This window comes from Embiotoca jacksoni, unplaced genomic scaffold (genome assembly GCF_022577435.1).
Source record: "Embiotoca jacksoni isolate LCO1_2020_lvr unplaced genomic scaffold, fEmbJac1.0.p SCAF_7, whole genome shotgun sequence".
NCBI lineage: Eukaryota > Metazoa > Chordata > Actinopteri > Embiotocidae > Embiotoca > Embiotoca jacksoni.
In genome coordinates, this window is record NW_027185425.1 from 14620898 (window position 1) to 14644114 (window position 23217).

At 42.2% G+C, this 23217-nt stretch overlaps 1 protein-coding gene across 3 annotated transcripts in view; it reads right to left on the minus strand.

The window, feature by feature from the left end:
• Positions 1 to 761: 761 nt before the first annotated feature.
• Positions 762 to 23217, minus strand: part of fam49al (family with sequence similarity 49 member A, like) — a 34580-nt gene continuing 12124 nt past the window's right edge. Inside the window, exons 2-12 of one of the 3 annotated variants that reach the window (XM_069177111.1) lie at positions 20546 to 20636; positions 15000 to 15079; positions 11011 to 11132; positions 9641 to 9746; positions 6690 to 6826; positions 6525 to 6602; positions 6269 to 6385; positions 3772 to 3851; positions 3295 to 3421; positions 2313 to 2383; positions 762 to 2221 (exon numbers count right to left, since the gene is read on the minus strand). In XM_069177111.1, coding sequence (XP_069033212.1) covers positions 2158 to 2221; positions 2313 to 2383; positions 3295 to 3421; positions 3772 to 3851; positions 6269 to 6385; positions 6525 to 6602; positions 6690 to 6826; positions 9641 to 9746; positions 11011 to 11132; positions 15000 to 15072 — 975 coding nt within the window. In that variant the 5' untranslated portion in view covers positions 15073 to 15079; positions 20546 to 20636 and the 3' untranslated portion in view covers positions 762 to 2157. Of the gene's footprint in view, positions 2222 to 2312; positions 2384 to 3294; positions 3422 to 3771; positions 3852 to 6268; positions 6386 to 6524; positions 6603 to 6689; positions 6827 to 9640; positions 9747 to 11010; positions 11133 to 14999; positions 15080 to 16427; positions 16508 to 19040; positions 19080 to 20545; positions 20637 to 23217 lie in introns of those variants that run through there. The other 2 variants (XM_069177113.1, XM_069177112.1) reach the window with 2 other exon arrangements.

The following is a 23217-nucleotide window of genomic DNA, read 5'->3' on the forward strand; positions in this document are numbered from 1 at the left end:
CATTTGACAACCTAATAGTAGCTTGGAGAGGTTAGAGGCCTGTAATAAATAGAGCAACAGGCCTGTAATAAAAAATATCTGGGATGAAACTGTGCACCAGACATTGCATTATATTAAATGATAAACATAAAGGTTAAATCAATTATCCATTAATAATAATTCAGAAAAAAAAAATCTCCTCTACTTCCAGATGTAAAACCTGGTTTTAGTTATCGGACAGACTCATGAAGAGGCAGAACATCAGTGGTTGAATGTAATAAATGACAAGTTTATTGTTGCACAAAATATACAAAAGAACAAGCAAATGGACAGCCCCTGCCCCTCCCCTCCCCTCAGCGTCCCTCCCCTCCCTCCTCTGGTTCATTCGCCATAATGAAGCTGGATTTCTGAAACCTATGACTACGGCAAGTCCGATGGTCCAAGCCAAACGCATGGTAATTCTGAGAGACAACACACCCAATTTCAGCATCACTGAACAATTAAAAATGAATAAAAACACCTTATTTACACATTTCTGTCAGAACTTTTACAACATGCCATCTATGTATTTATACAGAATATGCTTGTGCACATACCCCTGTATAGAAAATATATTATAAGATCAAATTAAATTAGACTAAGGGCTATAGACATCCAAAGTACAGCACTTCTTTTTAAACTCCTTTAGAATCTTTTTTTATTTTCATTTTTATTTCCCACTTGTTGAATGACGTAGTTCTTAATCAACCTAAAAAGAGAGCGCTCTAGTTGTTTGTATGCAGGTGTGTGTGTGTGTGTGTGTGTGTGTGTGTGTGTGTGTGTGTGTGTGTGTGTGTGTGTGTTTTCCTCGAGGACCTAAGCGGCCCATGTAGACGCTTGTGGAGAAAAACCCTCACATATGTACACTTGAGCACTCAGATCTTCTCTTAAAATGTGTGTAAATCTCATTTCTTGGCTGTTTTCTAATCCTCACGTGTACCTAAAGAAATGATCGGTGATGTGTTACTACAAGACTCCCTTGAGCCCAGCTTAATGATGTCATAATAAGAGCGTAAACCAATCAGCTTTGGCACTGGGTGAAGAAGTAAAGTGTGCTGTGGTTTCCTAGGATACCTTTTTGATTCCTGATCCAGTTTTTTGCACTAGCGAGAAATCTTATTTAACATATTAGTGCAAATTAAAGGATGACAAAACCCTTTTTTTTCTGTCCCATGTCTTACATCGCTCACAGCCAAATGATATATCTACCAAGCTGTGATATCTACGCCACATTAGCACCATGGAGAGAAAGACAGAGAGAGTTAAGCACATTATTCAAGTAAAAAGCCAGACGGCTCACGAGATGTTTTTTTGTGCTGGATCGAGATACAGCATCGGGGCGCGCACTACATGGGTGGATCTGTGTTTCTTTTCATGCCAAGGAAAAACCACATGTCTAGTCGATGGACGGATGGATGAATGAGTGGGAAGATGGACGATGAGGAAGAAAAAAAAAACAGAAATCCCCCTCCCTCCCCCCCCACAAAAAAAAAGGCTGCTCTTGTCTTTGCCTCCCTTCCTCCAGCTACACAGACACAGAAAAGAATGTGGGAGCAAATCTCCGGAGAGTATCCATCACGTTGCTCCATGACTCACCAGCAGGTGGAGATCAGTGCAGCTGGAGGAGGCAGAGAGGCCGGCCACCTACAGCTAAAACCCCCCACATCCAACTGTAGGACTGAAGTGTCCGGGAACCAGTTTGGGATCAGATTTCAGGGGAAAGGAGATTTGTTTTTCAAAGTGTGTGCAAAAATACTTGTCAGACTACTGCTGGAACATGAACCCTTTGTTTTTTTTTCTGACCTTAAATTTTCCAATATAGCTTCCTCTTTAATCCTACCTTATTTTTCATCTGCTGCTTGTGTTTCACTTCTTTTAATATATATCTATATCTTCTTTTCTTGCTTTTTTTTTTTTTTCTCTTTTCTTACTTTACAAAATGAGAGACAGAATGATGGACAGCTGACAATATATATAATTATTTTCCTCTTCTTATTCTCATCAGGTTGCTCTTAACCTGCGGATGATTTTCTTTGTTCGTTGTAAACAAACAGGTTTATCAGCCAGTGGTGTTTGTTTCCTCCTCCGTCGAGTGCACTCCTTCCTCTCTCCCCTCTCGCCGCCGCTCTCTTCTCTTTCTCATTGCAGGAGGGCCCTAATTTGTTTGGAGGTGCTGTCATCATTTAGATGCCGTGTTGTATACCTGAGGAAGGAAGATGGGTTAAAAATCTCTCACAAATCTGTTATTTAGTCCTCGTGTCTCTGCATGTCTGTTTGTCTGCGTTCATACCCACCTCAGTGCGTTCAGGAGTCCCTCCACACTGTTGGACGGTTGCTCTTTCAGCACCTTGATGCAGCCCTTCATCTGTCCGCCACAAAGACAACACAGGGAGTTAAAGAAAGGTCAGAGGATCGAGCTCGTCTCCGGCTGCAGCAGCCAAACAGACTCAAATACATGGAGGTATGTGACCTCATCTACTAGTGTCAGGCATTAGCCAACACATGTCTTTGTAAGGTTAGACCAGTGGATGCTCAACTGTTTGGCTTGCAATGATTTAAAATGAAGCAACATCTACGTGTCGTGTCTTTGTGTGGACATGAGTTGCAAGCAGCTGGATTAAATAGTGAGTTTTTTCTCATCAAATTGTTTGATTTCTGGATGGGAGATGATTTTTGAATATTCGAATAGTCATTAAAATATATAAAAAAAATATTCATTAATATATGCGAATATTGTTCTTCCTTATTTCCCTTGTTTTTACCGGCGCCTGGTTGTAATGTGTTACTCCCATCAGAAGGTGGCGGTAAAGCACCTAAAAAAAAGCTATTTGCTTTTGCCATTCAATTTGGTGAGGGGAGACGAGTATCGAAGTGTTTCAAATGCAAGCTTGACAGCTAATACAACTCTCCATTGATGCCCAGATAAATAGAATAAGTTTGGAGGTATATAGCAACAGTCAAAGGCAATGTGAGGCTTACTGCAAGCTTTATTCACTGTAAACTAAAATCTTACAGCACACTGTGATGATTAAATATCAGAACAACATCAAACACTGATGACTTGTGATTGATGACTATTGGTTGACCTGTGTAGAAATTAATCCAAATGTCAATTTATCATTATTTCAGATTTTATTTTAGATCCCTCAGGTGCACTAGATTTACCTGGTTTAGCCTTTTCAACATGGGATATACAGTAACAACGCAAAAAATAGGGCACATTCAAAACTGATTGGACAGCAGTGATTCATGTTTGTAGGCATTTGTCATACTCACATCAATTTTGGAGGTCTTGGCGAAGGCCCCGACGGGGTGGACATGGTCGTACAGGATGATGACGCCCACCATCACCCTCATGCAGAACAGCATGGTGTCTGTGTTGGTAAACCGACAGCGGTACTCCCTGGGACCGAGACAGTTAATGGAGACAAAAAACAAAAGTTGTATGAACTGAGAGCTGAGAGCAGAGAGCAGGACGGGACAAAGAGTCGAAACCTAATGAGCTGCCGGTGACATATCTATTAACGAAGATCAAACATTTTCAATTTGGCATGAAGGACTCTGTGAATCAGTCTGTTGAATTATCTCCTCACATTTGAGGACGCCTCTTTTATGTTCACTTTGAAAGGGCCTGTTAATTCGAATTTAGGCTTCTGACCTTCACAGGGAACGACAACAAAAAGAAGAAGAAGAAGAAGAAGAGGAGTTGGAGTGAATGAAGGGATGAAGGAGAGAAGTGTGGAGAGCACTCACGGAGTCTCCAGCATGACGCGACACACACAGGCCATGGTGCTCAGGCAGTCCGTGGTGTCCTCTATGGGCAGGGTCTTATTCTGGTGACAGACAAAAGAGAAACCAGAGCAGATATGAGAATCAGTCTGGAAACAGTTAGGGCCTGATTTACTAAAGGTTAGCGCATGTAAAATCACGTGCAAATGCCACGTGCAAAAAAAATTCCAAGCTGATTTACTAATGACATCCAGTGATGATTGCGTCTTTCAAATGTGCAATTTAACACACCTTGTCCATTTGGCGTGTTTGTCTGCGTGCATATGTAATATTAGGCGTGTCTACCTGAAAGTGCAAAATACTGGGAGGGAACATTCAAATAGAACAATTTAGCACCCGCAATGATATTTACTAAACCTGAAAGTAGAAACAGGAGAAGTGATTGTTGTGTATTTTAGTACGACTGAAAGTCAGGTACTACTCAGGTATCACCCAGTCCAGTTATTCAGGTGAGCTGTCACAGGTCCTGAATGTGTCCCGCAGAATTCACAGGTACAAAAGGTTCCCGAGCACTCGCGAGTCACTGAATGAAAAGTCACCTGCTCATCACAGAAAGAGCCGGACCTGCTGATCAGTGTTTGTTAGAGGAGCTCATCCACCATCCCTCCTCTTTTATTGCTGACGTTTTATTATTAAAACTTTTTTTTGCCTTTTTCTTTTTCCCACAGGATTGACTTTCTTGCTAATAATCTCCTACAAAGCGTTTTGTTCTTGTTATATATATGTCTCTTAATTTCAATGGGATCAGATTTCCTTTTGCGGTTGCTCTGTTTTCTATTGCTGGAATCACTTTAACACACGTAAACTCGCCATTTAAATACCGCGATTTGAACCTGATTTCAATGACGCAATTACTCTCAGCAAAACGGGTGCAAAAAAATTTGCAAACTTTTAGAAGGAACACACAATTTAGCACAAGGAACTTTATTTGAGATCTTAGTAAATCAGGCCCTTAGTGTGCTGGCTGGACAAAATGTTCCAACCACACGGTGGAGACAGAGTGCATCAGCAGAGGGGGGAAAAGCAGGAGGACTGTGGAGCTGCTCTGCTAAAAGGCAATTATTACCAGCATGTCGTCTGCATTTTACATGAGGCTCAGAAGTATTTCTCAGTCGTGTGTCCCGTCAGGATGCACTGAGGTGTAAAGTTAGCAAAAGACTGCTGCCACCACACTAAAAGACTCAAGTGAACCACAGCATAAACAGACTAAACACCAGAGTGAATTTCAGACCAACACAGCAATTTAAAAATCTGTATTCTTTAAAATGTGATAACACTAATTATAAGAATATGTAGGGATGCTGTTGTAATTTATTTAACTTGATGATTTCTCGTATTAATTTTACCCACATTACATTTAGAGGTGTATTCTGTGCTCTCTAATAACAGACTGTTTGTAGCTCTGTGGTCAGAACAGTTGGATCAGGTGACTAATAGAGGTGTGCTGGTATTGATGAGTCCCTGATTAATGTTTGGATTTCCAGACAGCAGAAACTCTCTCAGCTTCTGGTCATTGTGTTAATTTCTAAACTGAGTAATGACTGAATGGATTGTGTTTTGACAGGTGTGATAAATTATTAGTTTTAGGCAGCGCTAAAATGTAACTAAATTATTTTAATCAAATATCGTTCTTGAGTACAAAATAGAGGTAGTTGTTCTTTCTATTTTGTGCTACTTTACTCTTCTATTCTACTGTTTTTCAGGTAAAAATGTCTTAACTTTCACTCCTTGACATTTATTTGACATATTTAGTTACTGGATATTTTATTTATGAAGACTTAACATCCAACGTTTATTAAATATAATGCTTTGTTTAAAAGATTAAACCTAAATGTCTGTGAAATATTTCAAAGTCGCTCCACCTCAACCAAATACAAATGTAAAATTCTAATTACAACATGAATGCATCAGTAATAATAAGCCAATAATATATAATGGTGTAACTATAGCAGGAACCATTTCCCTGCATCGAGTACTTTTGATACTTGATGATATGTACGTAATTTTATTAAAGTAACTTTTCGATGGAAGACCTATGCTTGCTATGGAGTATTGGAGTGTGATACTTTTTCTCCATTCAGATTCACATTTTTGCCTTCATTTGATGGGAGAGAGAGAGAGACAAGAAATGAGAGGGAAGAGAAGCAGGAACCCTAAATAACCTCAGTAAAGTTTCTCCACGGTGGGAATCACACCGAGGAGTCAGTGCGCCTTAACCACATTGTTACTTGAACTGATGATCTACTAATTCCTTCACCCTTGACTCATCATCTGAAAGCAAAAACTCCCTTGATTTATTGTTTGGTTGCTTTTTAAATCAATTTCCTGTGACTTTCTCTTATTGTTTTTCTCAGTGACTGTAACTAAACCTGCAGGAGGTAAATCTGGAGTCCAGCTCAGTAACGGACCCTTGACACAGAAAGCTTGTGTATGCATGGATGTGAAGTGTGCGGAAATGTACCTCTGAAACAAACTTGGTGGTGGCATTACTCAGAGTCTTCAGCATCGGTGTTGCCTCAGCGTAAAACAGGGACATCCGATTGGCCATCTCGTTGTTAACCTCGTTCTCTGCTTCCAGCTGCAAGCCAAAACAAAACATCAAATGAAGTATTGATTGTACATCTCTTTGTGTTGTTTGGAGGAGTGGAACACCTCCACTTCACTCATTAATGATTAAAGAGAGAAAGTGATCGTGTATGCAACATAAACAGCCTCACCTGCTGGTTGTTCAGCCTGTTCCTGCTTATAGTCCTCCTGTAGTAGCTGAAGTCATTCTGAATGGCTGGATTTGTCATCTGCGTGGAGAGAAAAGGTGACATTCGGTAAATATGATTTCTTTTCAGCGTAGTAAAGGTCAGTGTCTGAGGTCTGATCCCTGTCACCTTTAGTTCATCAAAGCTGAGTGTAAAATGAAGGATCTCAGCGAACTGTTTGGCCAGGGCCTGCTCTCTCTCCAGGTGCTGCATGGGAGCGTACGGCGGGCTCGTCAGCGCCTCCAGCAGGCTGCGCAGGGCATTCTCTGCAAGTATACACACATTTCTATGTCAGAAATTCATTTAGTCAGGCTACAAACTGCATGTCAAACTGCGCCGGCTTTTTATCTCCTTTTTGGTCAGACTTTGTAATTCTCTCTAATCCTGCCAGGATCTGAAGACTCTTTCATGTTGCCATCTTAAAAACCAAACGCAGCAGCAGGATTTTAACTGCTGCAAATCATTTTACCCAAGTTTTGTCATGTTTTTGCTGGATACCACAGGGTACCGTTTGGGCTCAGTGTGAGCTGACTTCAGGCAGACCAACAGACCTCGGAGCACAGGGCTCAGGTCCTCCAGTGGGCCTCATCCGGCTGAGATTTAAGGTGACCAGAAATGTAGAAGAGTAGAAGTAGAGTCCACTGAGTGTGAAACGACACGTCTGTGAAACTCTGAATGTGGAGTTGTTTTAGACACTGGCTCGAGGTGTCAACGTTTTCATTGGTTGTTGACATGACTTGAGTCTGTTCATCAAACTTTACCTCGGTACAACTTTTTTCACATATGCAGTTTTATTGCTCACCACTTCATGCTTCTAATACACCTGTCAGTCCACAACAAAGTACCGTGTCAGTTTCACATTTTGTCTCGCGAAGGCGAGAAAAGTAAGGTGGCTGAGATCCACATGGTTTAGGAAACAATCCTGGTTTGGGTTAAAATAAGTAATTTTGCATCAGTCACTTAACATACAATACACAAGTTAAATATTTTTATCTTATGTATGTATCATTTATATTACTCAAAAGAAATCCAAATTGACTTTCGCTTTCTCAGGAACTCAAACTCCTGGACGAAAATCTAAAGTTTGTTTCATCAAAACACTCCTGACCTCCTCCCCGCATGGACTTTATCACTCTTTGTCACATGACCTTCTTCAACCCTGATCTAATACACGTGTCCTTTTCACGCCTAAGTGAGCTAATCGTAACATTGACACGATATCCTGACACGGTGGACTGAAGTGTGTAAAACAGACGCTGATGTGTAAAATCGGTGGAGCTTCCCTTTAATTTTTCCATTATTAATTTGAATTGTCTAGACTGAGATGGTGAACATGGTAAACATTATGCCTGCTTAGCATTTTAATTCAAAACACCCAATTACAGACTCTCAGAGCTGCTTGCACGGCTGTAACTCTGTTAGTCTTTTTCATCTTGACCCTTTGCTAAGGTTCTGCAGTTCAACAAGACTCCATCTGCCCACAGGAACTATGAATAAATATCACTGTACAACACAAACTAAATGTACATAGACCGTAAGTGGTACTCTGTGGAGATGGCGCTGCGGCTGACCGTACAGCCCGATCATCCCTGTGGCTGCTGCAGCACCGACCATACATATCCCCCCGTGTCACATACGCCATTGAACTAAGCCTTTTTTTTGCTGCCTGTAACAAATCAGACACCGGAGCCGGACCCCAGAGGCTGCATGTAGTGATGATTCCTCAGAAGCAAAGCCTCCCAAGGCTCCATCCCTTCCTCTGCATTAAAAATGCATACAGGCCTTCTATAAATACAACGCTGGAGTGTTTCATCTAAAGGGCCTGGGCAGAAACCCCAGTCACCCTCCTGCTGTTAGCACGGAGATCATGGTCCCTGTCCTCTGCTCTGACTCCTGACGGTTTAAAGGGACTGTTTACTGTACGTTGGACTTTTTAAACCTCTTCCTCCCTCCTTTGATCAAATACAGAAATAAAACAAAGATGGTGCATAAACAGGAGGGGCGTTGTGGATCATTCTTTGCGAGTCATTAAGATTTGATCTCTTCCCATTAAACAGGGTAGAAGTGAGGTGGTCTGTTGGACTGTATCTCAGATACATTAGCGCTGATACATTAGCATCAATTATTGGTCAACCTCCATTGTATTGGAAAGCTGAGAACACAATGTCCCTGAGATCAAAGTATTATTGGAAGGCAGCGCAGAGGCGGCAGCTGAACTCTATTTCTCTGCTCATACTTCTCTCTCTCTCTACTCTCCCTGTCTCTCCCAGTGCTGGACGACCACTGTTTCCGTAGCAACGGCTGCCTGGCTGCTGGGTCAGGATGCTGCAGAGATGGCTGAGAGGACATCACGGTGTATGAGTGAGTGCGTGTGTTAAGGAATGCTGTCAGACTAAAAATGCATGTAAAACGATGATGATGATTCAAATTAATTTTCCTCTTATCTAATCAAACATTTACATTGCAGCCACTGCGCTGTTTAAAATATCTTTCTAATGACTGTATTTGTCACAAAGTGTTCGCAGCGTCGACTGTCACATACAGGTTTCACATCTTGTAACTGTTGAACAGCTGTTAAAAAGACATGTTGGTATGCAGTAGTAATCCATGAGACCAGGACACTATTGTACACTTTATGCGCCTGCAAATACAAATAATGAAACAAAACAACCATTTCAAGTGATGAACAAAAGGAAGAGGAAGATGCTTTGTCAAAATGAAAGAAACGCTCATTGTAATTTGTTTTGCTGGAGAGGTAAACATGAACACTTCCCGTGTGCAACTTTCAACTCCTCCTGCTCTACTGCACATCTTCTATATTCGACTTCCTACCTTCCTCTGAATACACTTTCACCCACTACAGTGAAGGAAACACACATTTTCTGAGCCATATTAAAAGCCTTCTTCTTTGATATGCAGGAGCTGACAGTAAATACTGTCTGTATAGATTCAACTTCATGTTATAGAGCCTTGCAGCTATAAATTCAGCTCATGTTGAACCACCAATACGGCCACCAGAGAGTGCGTTACATCACTCTCTAAAGTCCATTTTATAGGCCGTAAATAACAGCCATGCTCACCCAGGCGCAGGGAGAACTCGTAGAACCTCTTCAGCTTGGCCACCAGGGGGCAGACGGCGTTCCAGGCCTTCTCCTGAAGAGCGAGGTCGCCTGGGTTCTGGATGGCCTGCAGGGCGAGTAACACAAGCAGATGTTACTTTCCAAAAAAGGATTTAAAAAGCCTTCCCATCTCCTCTACATCCTCTTCCTTAAAGTGATATTTGACTTTAGTGAAACATTTTCACTTTCAGATGCAGAGTCACAGACTGAAATGTGATTCAAATATGATTTAAAATGTAATTTACTCCAATCAACTGATTTCATAACATGTCATAACAATGACATCCTTATAGAGTTTACCAAACTATCACACAGACACACAAGGGGAAACATAAGTCCTAAGAGGGTGAGGTATTTTTCTTAAGTCAAAGAAAAAAAGCCTGAAACTGAAGATGTTAGTTTCACTTTCAATACTTGCAGTACTTCCCCACTCTGTCTGTGGCATTCCTTGAGCCAATTTGTTCCTAATTTAGAAATAAATCTTTAAAAACAGCTCACAAATATATATTGCTACAAAAAAACAAAAACGTAATTTCCTTAAGCACCTGTGCACTAGAGTTTTAAGTAAACACGCAAGCAAGTGCAAATCGTGCATTTGTCATTTACAGTGGCGTGTAAATGATAACATTCTTTGTAACAAACATAGATTTAAAAATGTCTTTCTAGTCTTTTTTTTCCAGCTATTATAATAATGTCAAAATCATAGCGATGAGTTCGGTTCTCAGTTGAAATTTGGGCCCATTTTTGCCAGCTTTTCTCTCTTCAGTGGACTTAATGACACATCAAATATCCAGCTGTATGTTAGTAGTGGTAGCACAGCCCACAGCTGCAAAGGTTTCAATATTACTGCAGGTGCAATATTAAAAAAACAAGTATCTAGTAAAATACACGGATAGCTTAAGAGTCTGCTCTTAAGTCGTGCTTCCAAGTCCTCCGAGTTCGGAAGCAAGGAGAGGAAATGATTCAGCACTCCTACATGTACATGTTGACAGGTGAGCTATCAGCAGCAATATCAGAGAGAAAAGGTTCGCAGTAATGTGTCGCTGAGGAAAAGCTGAATCAGGAGTCAGCATATCAGCTTTCGAATGGATGGTATTTATGCCTCTACCATAACATCGCCACTAAAAACAACATATTGCATGAAATGTTTGTTTGAAAGATGCTTTCACACATTTCTGTCTTTGCTTGTATTTAGAGCGAGCTGCATGGTACACTTCATGTCAGGATTTCACCCCGGCAGGCCATGTGAATCACACATGAGATTTTCTTCTTTTTTCTTTTTTTTATTCTGCACTGTTCAGCATCAGTCATCGACTGCTCTGCGCGCTCACTTCTCGTATCTCCTGGCCCGCGCCGTTGTACGACTGCAGCTCGGCCAGGATCCCATGAGCCTCCTCCAGCACAGCGCTGACCTGGTTCCACACGGCTGTCTCTGCCTCCGTGGGCTGGGCATCTGGGAGGGGAGGAAGAAGAGGAAGAGAGAGAGGAAGAGAGAGGGAGAGTGGGAAGTGAAAGTGTGATGTAAGGTGCAGTGAACAGATGAAAATGTTGAGGGGAGGAGGTGGAGAAGAAGGGGAGGGTGGAGAGAAAATGAGACAGTTTTGAGGAGGGAAGGAAGTTAGTGAGGAAGGAAAAGTTGAAATGATGATATCCTAGAAGGCCAGACAAAAACCTCAGATAACAGATTACTCACTACATGGATGCAATCAAAACATTAGTGAAAATCACTGCATTTCATCCAAGTTAGTGAACTCAACAGCATGAATATCTACGGTCTGAATCTGGCCAGCAAATAAATGATTCAGTTCACCCATAGAGTTATAAGAAGAGACTTGTAAGGCACACTCTGTCACACAGTGAGGTTTGACTACAGCGTGTGGTCATCCAACAAAAAACAGAACAAGTCAGTTTCACTTCAGGGTACAATTTGAATGCTTCAAGTAGTAGTTAAACATTTTGATGGTTTTCAGAAGGTGTAAAAGTGCCTGGATTCAACTACCTGGAGAACGTGTCTGACTCCTGAACTATAATCGTCTCTACAGTCCATTCAGAAGAGATTTATACAGGCCTGGATTGGTGTAATTGGCCCATCATATTGATGTAATAGTCGTATCCATCTTTTTTCACTTTCTATTCCTCTTTCACGTCTATGAATAGTTTGAGACTTTTTATTTTTTATTTTTTTTTGCCCTTAAGATTTAATTGTTAGAAATGTAAAAAAAAAAACCAAGCAGCAGGGAGGACAACCTCTGGGCATGCTCAGTCTTTCTAGTTTTCCATTTCACACGTTGGCAACACCACTTACTGTAAACTGAAGTGTTTTGCTGCAGGGCGCCTCCCCGTTACACCTCTGCCTTGTTGCCCATGCGGCGTGCTGCATGCGCACAGGAGGGATTAAGTGTTTGAGGGATGCAATTTAGGATGCGTCCTCTGGAGTCATCGCTGTGTTTGGTTTTCTTGTCTTTTGTCTGTGACTCGGGTATAAAGTGAGAGGCAGCTCTCGACGTGCTGTAGCACTGCTGGTTATTTTTTGCACCCCGAGGCCCTGCCTCCCTGCAGAGAAATAGTAATCATGGAATATCTGCTACCCCACGGCTGCCATAATAAGCACAGCAAGCACGGCTATTTTAGTGACTCCTTACTAATGCGCTCCTTCACTCTCCTTGTAAACAACAACATATTATGCTCACAAGGTATTAATTAAATGACCATAACATTAGCTCTAAACATTAAGGGAATAGTTTACTTTCTTGCCATATTTTGAGAGTGGTATCAATCTTCTCATCTCTACACAAGAAAGTAAATAAGTAAAATGTCAAAGTAGCTCTTTGAGATGCTTTGAGGAATCAGGGTTGCTTTACTTTTTCTTTTCCTTTTTAGTTTTCTTATATAACAGGTAATTGTAAACGTCATGTTGTCATGTGTGAGACGGACACTTTAACTGAGAAAGTATGGACTTATATATGTAGTCAGATTTGATTCCTTCTCCGACAAAAAGTTTGAATAAATAGCAATGTAACCTGGTATCACGTCAAACCGTGAAATAGACAAGCCCGTCCACTACAGCAAAACATGACATAGCAAGGCTTGGCGTTGTCTAGGTGTGAAAGTGACGTGTTTTCCTGTTGAAAAATGAAACCTACTGTATGCTTTGAGACATTTGATTTACAGGAAAATTTTACTTGCAAAAACAGATGTTTGTGGTTTGGAAACAAAATACAACTCAAGAAAAATGTTGTCACCTCCAGAATTTGAACCTCATTGTCCCCAAGGCAGAAATTGTTCACATGACATATACGGACATGTAAGTTTCATGCTTAGAAAACATGTAACTTTCACGCCAAGACAGCCCAAAGCATGGCAATCTTACGTTTTGCTGTAGTGGACCAGCGTATCTATTTCACGCTTTGCCGTGACACTGAGTTGAACGACGAGTATTCAGCTATAAATAGTCTCATGACACCACACTGTAGTTTAAACCAAAGTTGGAGCTGTGTGACAGAGGTGAATGTGTCTCCGGGTTGAGGAGGAGAGCTCACAGATGGCACCGGGTGGGTGAGGAGGGGGAGGGACGAGTCTAAAGCTGCCATTTCTGAGTCTGACTCACTCCACTCGCTTTTGAAGTCAAGTGAATCACAGGCATGATAAATGAAGGGGGGAAATTCAACCTATGCGACAGCTGACGTCTCTCGCCAGCAGTGAGCTCTCCCACTCCCACTGTAACATCGAACTGGTGGAGGAAGAGGAGGAGGAAGCCAGCTGTTAAAGAGGGGGAAGTGGTTGAGGAGGAGCGAAGTAAATTGGGATGCAGTGCAAAATATCTGCATCTTAACAATTTATTTAGTCTCCTAATCAGTCTTAAAATCTAAAGTAGGGATTTTTGTTTTACTTTAAAGCTGCAATAAGTAAGATTTGTTTTGATTAAAACATTCAAAAACGATGTTATGATGTTACGTCAAAGATGTCTATATCTTGTGTTGCACAGGTGTCTGGTGAAGTTAGCATGCTAACCAGATAAACAGTTCAGAGCAGTTACAATAGCTGTTTGTGACGAGCTCAGTTAGCTCATCAGCTATCAGACTGAAGTCATTTTATGTAGCAAACAAACCAGGTGTTCTGACCTTGTTTGTAAACTTGAAAACAGATCTTTAGTGCAGTTCATGAATACATAAACTGCAAAAGAAAAAAATCAAATATCATCGATGTGTGGTTTTGCTGTGGCTAGTATGGTCTCGCTAAAAAGAATAAGCAACTACAGGCTTTACCGAATCAAACAAACCGGTCTGTACTTCTAACTTTACAATCATCAGTTTAAAAAAAAGTAAAATACTAGTTAGCAGGGTAATTACACACAAAATTCAACCAAAGTGCGGAAACTCTGAGAAATGAACGGACAGCAAAATGGACACTAGAGTAACTCACTATCACCTCTTGTGGTACAAAGTGGTATTATGAGATGCAACTTAAATCTTACATATTGCCCCTTTAAGTGCAATAAAATTAAACTTTTTACTTTACTTGAGATTTGACGAACTAAATGTTATTAAACCTGCTACCATGTGAAATGAACATTATCTGGTAGTATATATTCAGGTAAAATATTTCATTTGATGCAAAAAGTACATTGAGACTTTAACATTGAGCATTCAAATTAGGAGACTTGTTAGGATGGATGTTTTCACACTGCAAAGTTCAGAATTCACTGACTGGGAAATGAGAGAAGAAGGGATAGAGGTGGGTTTTTTACCGAACTTTTTCACAATCATTCTGTCGTTCTTTCAGTTTCTCTTTATCAGTCTTACTCTCTTACACACACACTGTTCAGTGCAAAGCACACACACTCACAGATAGGTCAGACTCACAACTGGTCACAAAAGGGAATGAGGAGGTGGAGGGATGACGATAGACTTTTTGTTAGCCATCGTCATCCCCGAGCAACAGAAACCCTTACAGGACTGGCATTCACTGTTTATTTTCTCCTCACTTTTTGTAGCTTGGGAGATCAAAAGCATCATTGTTGTCATTTTTGCTACAGTGTCCCCGTGCTATTGTGCATCTGTCTGCATCTAATAAGATGTGGCGCGTGTGAATAAGACTCTTTAGAGAGAAGCCAAATGACTTTCAAATGCCAGTCCCTGAAGCGGAAATCAAAAGATTAAGAAAAAGGGTGAGAACGAGAGGAGCTGAGGAGGGACAAAAAGGGTAAATAAGGATGTAAAGATGGCATAATGGTCAGCGAAGATGGATGGAATGACAAATAAAAGGAAAGGCAACAAAGAGAAAGGGATAACTCAAAAAAATAAGAAGCGGATGGTCTCACGTTCAAAGTCAAGGAAAACTATTGGGCCATGCTCAAGTTCGGCGCAAGCCAGCACTTTCAGGAGGTTTCCCATGAGCCCCCTGGAACAGAGAGAGGGGAGAAGTCTGTGGGTGATGAGGGGATGGGTGTTGGGGTTGTGTGCGCGTGGGTGTATATGTGTTTGTGTGTGTGAGCTGAATGTGTGCGGTGAGCGAGAGGTGAAGGTGTCGAGGTGGGCGACTGGATGAGAGGAGGTTGCTGGAATGGCATGGTGAGAGTATGTCCTGGGTGAAGCATGGCAACATGGACGCAGAGCTTCTTTAATCCCACTCTCATGGTAGTATTTACACACTTCTCTATCTGTGATGCTGCTGATGGTAGCAGCTTTCAAATGTAAAGGTCAGAAACACTTCACAGAACTACACAACAAGAACAGAACAAACAGTAAATACGAAAATACACTGATCTGAAAGTAGAAATCTGTTTCAGTAGGAACTGAGCATCTTCCACAAATAATGAATGAATAATCAAGAGGATGATAGTAGGTTTAAACAAACAATCAAAAGATAGAAAAATGGCAAAAATGTGAAGATTTTCTGACAAAAACCTTTCAAATATATAATAATAATAATAAGAAGAAGAAGAGCAGAAACAAGCTGAAGAAGAAGAGCAACAGCAACAAGACAAGGAAGAAGAGTAAAAGCAGCAAGATGAAGAAGAAGAGCAACAAGCTGAAGAAGAGCAAGAGCAACTAGCTGGAGAAAAAGACCAAAAGCAGCAAGATGAGGAAGAAGAAGAACTAAAAATTGTAGAAGGAAAAAGAGCAACAAAAAGAGGAAGAGCAACAAGCTGAAAAAGAGCCAAGAAAAACATGAGCAAGAGAAGATGAAGAAGTTAAAAGACCAATAAAAATTACATGGAAAATCAAATACAGAAGAATTCAACTGAGAGAATTAAAATAATTAGAAACCAAAAATGACCTCAAACACAAACGTAATAATTAAAGTATTCTCTCCCAGACTGCCCTGCTTAATTTGAGCGTCCCCATTTTTGGTATTTACTTCCTGTGTCAGATGTGTAACTAAAATGTGAAGCAGCAAAACAGAAAAAAATAAACAAGTTCCTATGAAATAAAATGTTAATGCTCCTATCAAACGTGGACACTTGTTGGTTTTGGATGACGTTTCATGCCTCACTGTAACTACCTATGCAAACCTGTATATATCTATATAGACCATCATTGGGTGGAGAGTGGGACTGAAGAGCATCTGATAATGACAAACCACACCCTCAACAACAACATCACACCATCAACAACTCAGCAGCTCACATCCAAACATGCCTCCCCCGACTCCACCCGCCGACCTCCCACCGCACACCTCTGCTCCACACACGTGCACTCACGACGCAAGCACACAGACACGTGCACACACCCGGGCGCTCACTTACTTTCAAAGTCCAGGAAAAAATGTGGACAGTTCTCTAAATCCTTGCCAAGGACCTTAATGAGGTTCCCCATGGCTGGCGACCTGGACGGGAGGAAACAACAAAATGCATACAGTACGCAGAACCTGGCAACCCGTATGAAATCACACAACAGGCACATGGAGAACACAGCAGGTCAGGACCGGTTTAGTTTTTTACCCATCTGCACTTCTCTAATTATCCCTCCTTCCTTTGCTCCTCCATCCTTCTGTCTAAGCAATATGTCCAGAGCGAAGTCTGACGCTCCAGTCATCAATGACACTGATCACAATGTTCATCCCTTCCATGGCGTACGCTGTATTCAATTACAGGAGCGCCGAAATCCACTTGTGAATCTTGTAGCTCACTTATTGGAGTCACTAGAGCTCAGCAGTGGTTTTAATACATTTACATTACTATGGTAACCTAATAACAGCCTGCCATGTACGGACCGCTCGCTTCCTTAATGCTCTTTATGTGCAGCAGTCCATAGATACTTTATGACAAGCTTTGTATACTTCATACCCAAAGAGCTTCATGAAACGAAATGATGCAAGCGTCATTAGGAAACACTGTAGGTCAGACAGGGAGGATCTACAAGACCACATGTGTGCAGGTTCCTATACATCGGTGGTCTCCTTCCTCTGACAGCTACTGTGATGAAATGAAAGTGTTCGAGAGCAACTCATGTTTCGTAACATTTATTCACATAGCTGATAATAACAAATTTGTACTCAATACAAACACTCAATAAGACCCCTGCTGCTCAGCACCAGACAGAAGGACACAGGTGTTTCAAGAGGACTCCGGGCCCTATTTCCACCGAGTGAAACCTCATTGTTTATTATCATAAATAGCTCATGTACGACCAATCTGGGAGCGCCATTTATTGTGCTTTATTAGGTAAATTCATTATTAATAGGCTCCTAATGAAAACATTTTCATTACCACCAAAGTAGCTGCCATTTGTGCCTTTTTCTAATTGATGCAAAGCATGTTAAAATCACTTTTGTGATTCTGTGTGTAAATTCTCTCAACTAACAAGGTAATCAATTCACATCAGTTTAAATTAGTAAATGTTCAAGCATTAGTAAATACACACAGAGTAAAGAGTGTGTTTCTGCTCACGATACAAACTAACGTAAGATGGATAATTTTGGGGAATCGGTCCCAATAATACTAGTATCTCTACTCACAGCAGAACTTATCCAAATATAGTTTGGATTAGTGTTTAAAATGTTTGATTGAGCCCAGTGTGTGAATGTTTCCTTGTTTCAAACATCACACAGCTTCATTAAAGAAGTGGAACAAGCTGATACAGAATAAACTGTCATACAGTGTGGAGGAAGAGCTGCTTAGAGCCACTTTAAGAGGAAATTAACCCAGAGGATTAACCAGGAGTGGACTCACAGACCACATGTGGACGTGTGTGTGTGTGTGTGTGTGTGTGTGTGTGTGTGTGTGTGTGTGTGTTGCATAAAAAAAGCACACAAACACACGCACACACGTCACCTCCCTCCACGATGATAAAGAGGGACTTTAGGAGCAGAGGGTAAGCAGCTGCCAAGTATCACTTCCTCTGCCGTAGCCTCTGTGTTTATATGCTATGTTAGCACACAGCGGAGGCCTATCAGTCCCCCCCCCCATCCCCCACACCCTCCACCTGCAAGAATGAGTTACGGCCAGCATCAGCATTTTTATGAGATACCACCATCCTGCAAAAAAACAAAATAAAAAAAAGAAGTAAGGTAGCCCTTTTCGCTGTTACTCAGCAAGAACGGTGTTGCAATGCAGCACTGAGGTCCACACAGAGGGGATGGAGTTACACGGCCAGTCGCTGAGACAGCCATCGCTGACAAAGTTTCAGATGAGGACTGCAGCCTCTGTATTGTATGTCTGCTCCATCTACAGCTATAATCTGTTGGCAGGCCAGGAAACAGAGCTGCATGCTGAGTCACTACTGTAACCTATGAGCAGGAGTCCAAATGTGTAAAACACACCCCGTCTCCCTCTGACTTTCAGACCACCTGCTCTAAGAGACACACTGAAGCGGTACTATGAATATATGAATAACACATTCACGTCTTCAGCCTGACAAGGTGATTGCAAAGGCGAAGTCAAGCTGAGATCCAGATCGCAGCCTCGTATAAAGAAATGAAAGATTTCTGACACATAAATAGCCCATTGTGTGTGTGTGTGTGTGTGTGTGTGTGTGTGTGTGTGTGTGTGTGTGTGTGTGTGTGTGTGTGTGTGTTAGAGATAGCCTCGCACCAGGCACACACACACACACATATAAACACACATACTCCGAGTCTGGAGCAGCATGTGGTCCATCCCGAGAGCAAGAGCTCGGCTGATGGTTGCCAGGATACTGTTGGCCTGGTGATATAGTCTGCTCGTCTCAGCTGAAGATGGAGAAAAAAAAACAGCATCCGTGCATCCTGCACACACTCTGGGTCGGTTGCTTGATGCATCAGTTGTTACTACTCGTCTTTAAATTAACCGCACAACACTCGCTGCACAAACACAATTCATCAAGCTTTAAAAGCTGGAAATTATGAAGCCAGCCGGCGGCCTCTCACGCGTCTCTCTTCTTACCCTCTTTTCCTGTGAGTGCTTAGCCTCTTCTTTTATCTCCAGCCCTCAGTTTCGTCCCCCCCCCCCTCTGTCCTCTCTTCCTCCTGTCTTCGGCCTCTTTGCTGTCTGAACTGTGAGTAAATCCCAGGTTAGCGCGCCTCACAGCGATCCCACGGTGGCACTGGTTGCCACGCTCTGCTTCTCTTAGAGACTGATGTAAACTTCTGCTCTCGCTCCGTCTCTCTCGATGTGCGTCTGCCCACTTCACACTTCTCTTTTTCCGCCATCTATTTAAAGGCCTGTGGTTTTCTCTATTCGCTCAGTGCTAGTTGCTGCTCTTTGTTTTTCTTCTTCGAGCTATGTTTGTAGAGGACGGCACTCTGCCGGGTGAGGTTTTAATACAGAGCATGCGATCCGCTCATGATATTTACCCCTCTCCCCCCCTCCTCCCCCCTCCGGCTCTATTGTCTTGATGTGTGTCTGTATCGTTTCAATTCATGCGCAAACAGAGAAAACTCCTTCTCTCTTTTTGTCTCTGACGTCAGAACAGGTTCCTCAAAAATATCCCCTCCAGCTTTCCTTTCTGCCTCACTTCTCTGTTTCGCCACTCAGCCAGGACTCTCCCGGCTCCTTTGGCCTTGTCTTGTCACAGCACATCTCTGTCATGGTGCCATTCAGTCTCACTGGTGGCCCTTAGGCACAAACAAATCCAAGTGGCAGAATTGAAATGGCGATAGGGCGGCGCAGACACACGTTTGCTATTAAACTTGTAGACTCCTGGCCTCCATAATGTAGACGGCATAAAAGCCACTGTGTGCATTGCAGGTTGACCTTCTGAGTATTAAAACATGAGTTTCTGTCGAACCGGGAAGTGTGTTTGGCGGCCACTGGTTTCTCTTACACGCAAACACACACACAGCGTTTATAGGCAGACAGCGTGAAAGTGGAGCAAAGTGCTTCTCTTATGCAACTGCACAGCACACACAGCTCTCATCTGTAGTCCGGCAAGAGAAGCCGAGCCGAGGGGCTCCTCAAACCTTAATAAAGACACCAGCTCGGCTCCCACATGGGCCTGAAAAGCAAACCTGGTCCGGACGGGAAGCCAAGCGGCGGAGCTGAGCCTCCCCGGCCTCTTTTCAGCTCCCACTGAAAGATCCCTCCTGTTACAGCCCGGGAGCTTCATCAGTGTGGATTTACTGAGCACAGAAACAGCACTGCTCATCTTTGCCAAGTCTAACCTCTATTAACTCTCCAATAATACCGTTCAAACTCCCTCTCCCCTCTGTGTCTCTAACCACAGTCTTTGGGTATTCAGTAGCCTGTGAATCAAACCCATTCAGCAGCTCTACTGTATCCAGCGGATGCACATCTCTCAGCGCTCCTTATCCCCCAAATTGTCTATCCGCCTCTCATCTTCCTCACTCTCTCATATGATGTCACTCTGCTGTGCTCTTTTACACATTTTCAGCTGTTTTCTCTTTTTCACTCGTTGAATTTTTCCCTCACTCCTCATCGTTCATTCCTACCTTCACTTGTGTTTATCCCACTGGAACACTTCACTGCATCAACCAGGGCTTGTCAGCTCCACACAGTGGTTACAGCATCAGCACCCACCACCTGACAGAGAGGAAAAACACAGAGAAATTAACATAAAACTCAACATCATGTGCAGGACAGTGAAGGGAAAAACAGGACTGTAGAGTTTGGTTCATTTTAAATTCATTAAAGAACGATGCCATAAAGGGCAAAGAAAAAGATAGTTGGACAAATATTATTCAGATTTCATTCAGGTAGTGTTGCAGTGAAAGTTGATACACCCAAATTTAACCAGCCAAAATATTCAAAGATGTTTTAACCTGTTGTTTAAGATGTTTAACCACAGATTGCATATAAAAGTGAGGCCGTAGAGTGCAGTACCACTGAGGGCCACTTGGGGTTGACTCCTAAAAGCCTCTTCCTTCATAGATTTCCATTCAACTTCTCTCATAAAATACAAAGTCAATGAATGTTTTCCAAAAGTTATTGTGGTGTTGTTAGCTAAAGTCACTCCTTGTTAGTTTTCTGTTGGTCCATCTGAAAGTAATCCAATCATTGATTAGATATTAGGCCTCAAAAAGCCGTATTTTGGGAGGCATGTCTGTTTGATTGACAGGCCTGTGTTGCAGTCAAGTTTCCGCTGTAGGTGTGCGGAGCTTAGCGGGTTCCCAATCAGATGGAGTCAGATCAACCGTTCGCTCCTCCCCAGCTCGCCCAAATGTGGTCACTTCCAGTTTCGAACTAGCAAGATGTCGACTGCTGCAATCCAAACTCAAGGCTTAATAACGGCTGGTCACAAACAGCAACGGGTGACGCCATCGTTGGTTGTTGCTTGGTTTAAACCAATCTGTAGACCAGTAGGAAACAAGCAGTGAACCCAACATTAAACTATCAAACAAGAACACAAGTGTCACAGTCACTCTCCATTTAGCTCTGCTCTGGTCGTCCTGAGGTGAATATCCGTCTCTTTAGCTGATTCGTGCTTTGTTCACCAGTGAGCCTCTAACTTTGTGTCTGCCATTTGGTGCTGAGCAGGTAGCATACTTCTCACTAAAAACAGTTGCTGAGGCTGAGGGCGATGCTGCGAGAGTAGTGTGGGTGAACCAAACACTGGGTGGCCAGAAAACAAAAACAGTCAGCTGAAACAAACTAAATAAAACAAAAGAAGCTCTGCGGCACTGATGGGGAGGTGCAGAGTTGAGTAATAATTCTCTGTGTCACTATGAGTCAGCACACTGTACGCAGTTTATTTGATTCATTATTATCGTGCAAATCTGCTGCTGTAAGTGTCCCCTGGTGGTCTTGATGGAGTAATATCATTGGAGATAAGTTTCTGCACAGCACTTATAAGTTCTCATAAAATGAGGAGCTTCAATTCAAAATGATCATTGTTAAAAACAGTCCAATCTGCGAGCCTTGAGGGTGCATCTTTCTTTTTCTTTCTACCATTTTGCGATTAAAGCTTGTTAAGCTCATCTCATTCGCAGCTCGAGCACCCTCTTACCGGCTGACTGGTGTAACTATTAACACCGCTGCCGCTGCCCTTGCATCATCAAATCTCATCAGCGGGAGAGTGCAGACAGGAGGAAGGATATTTGCAGAGTGGTTGCCAGGGAAACACAGCCTCTTATTCTCATGGCAACACACAGTCTTGGTACGGTTCAGTGTTATCAATCAGGTGGATTGAATGGACGGACAGCTTGATAGACTGGACTCTCCTCAATCTCCTGAGCGTGTGGGGGACCAGAGAGTCCTACATGTGGGTGGCTGTAAACTACCGGCCACTCCTGGAATTACATGTCTTTTGATTTACATGTAGGCATTATTGTCTAATGTTTATTGATCTCTCCTCTCAGGGAAAGGGCAAAGGTCAAGGGAGGTGAACACTTGACCTAAGACACTGCAGGTTAATTATTGTGAACAGAGTTATGGTGAACTTCATCTTTTGAGTCAGATTGCTTGTTTTATTTGTGTCGTCTTTCGCTCGTTTGAGTCTTTTGAATTAATTCTGTGTTAACACACTCCAGCAGCTGTTATCATAACTATGGTATCAGATCAAATTGAGAGCAGATATCTAATATTACCCCAGCTTTATGGTCCTAAACATACAATTTAATGGATTACTATTTGCAATTCTGCTGATTAATCAAATGCTTCAGTTTGCCATTTGAGCTCAGCGCCACCTGTTTGCTTTCTCAGCACTGCTTAAGACCAAACTGCAACTTCTACATCTGTATTTCCTGTATACTGTATACAGCACTGGAGGGTTGAGATGCAGCTGCATACATACATGCTGGTATTTTTCAATATAATTCAATCAACTCTGCGGTGGTGTTTTTGAGTGTGCTGGTTTAATGATCTGATGTGGGACATATATTATATTCATTTTATAAGAATGAGAAACAAAGTGTGGGGCATGTTTCTTATTTGGTGTTTTGACGATGCGAGATGAGAGCGCTGTTCATTTTAATAGGGAACAAAGTGTGGCTGACTACCCAGAACCCCAGTGCATGGTGGGGGGGCATGAAAAACCTGGGATATAGGCTACTGTATGTTGAGAAATGAGGGATGAAATGTAGAGACGTAGGCACATATAACAGATTGTTATTACTTATTTAAATGTGCTACGAACGGTACATTAGTTACTGAACTAAAACTACAG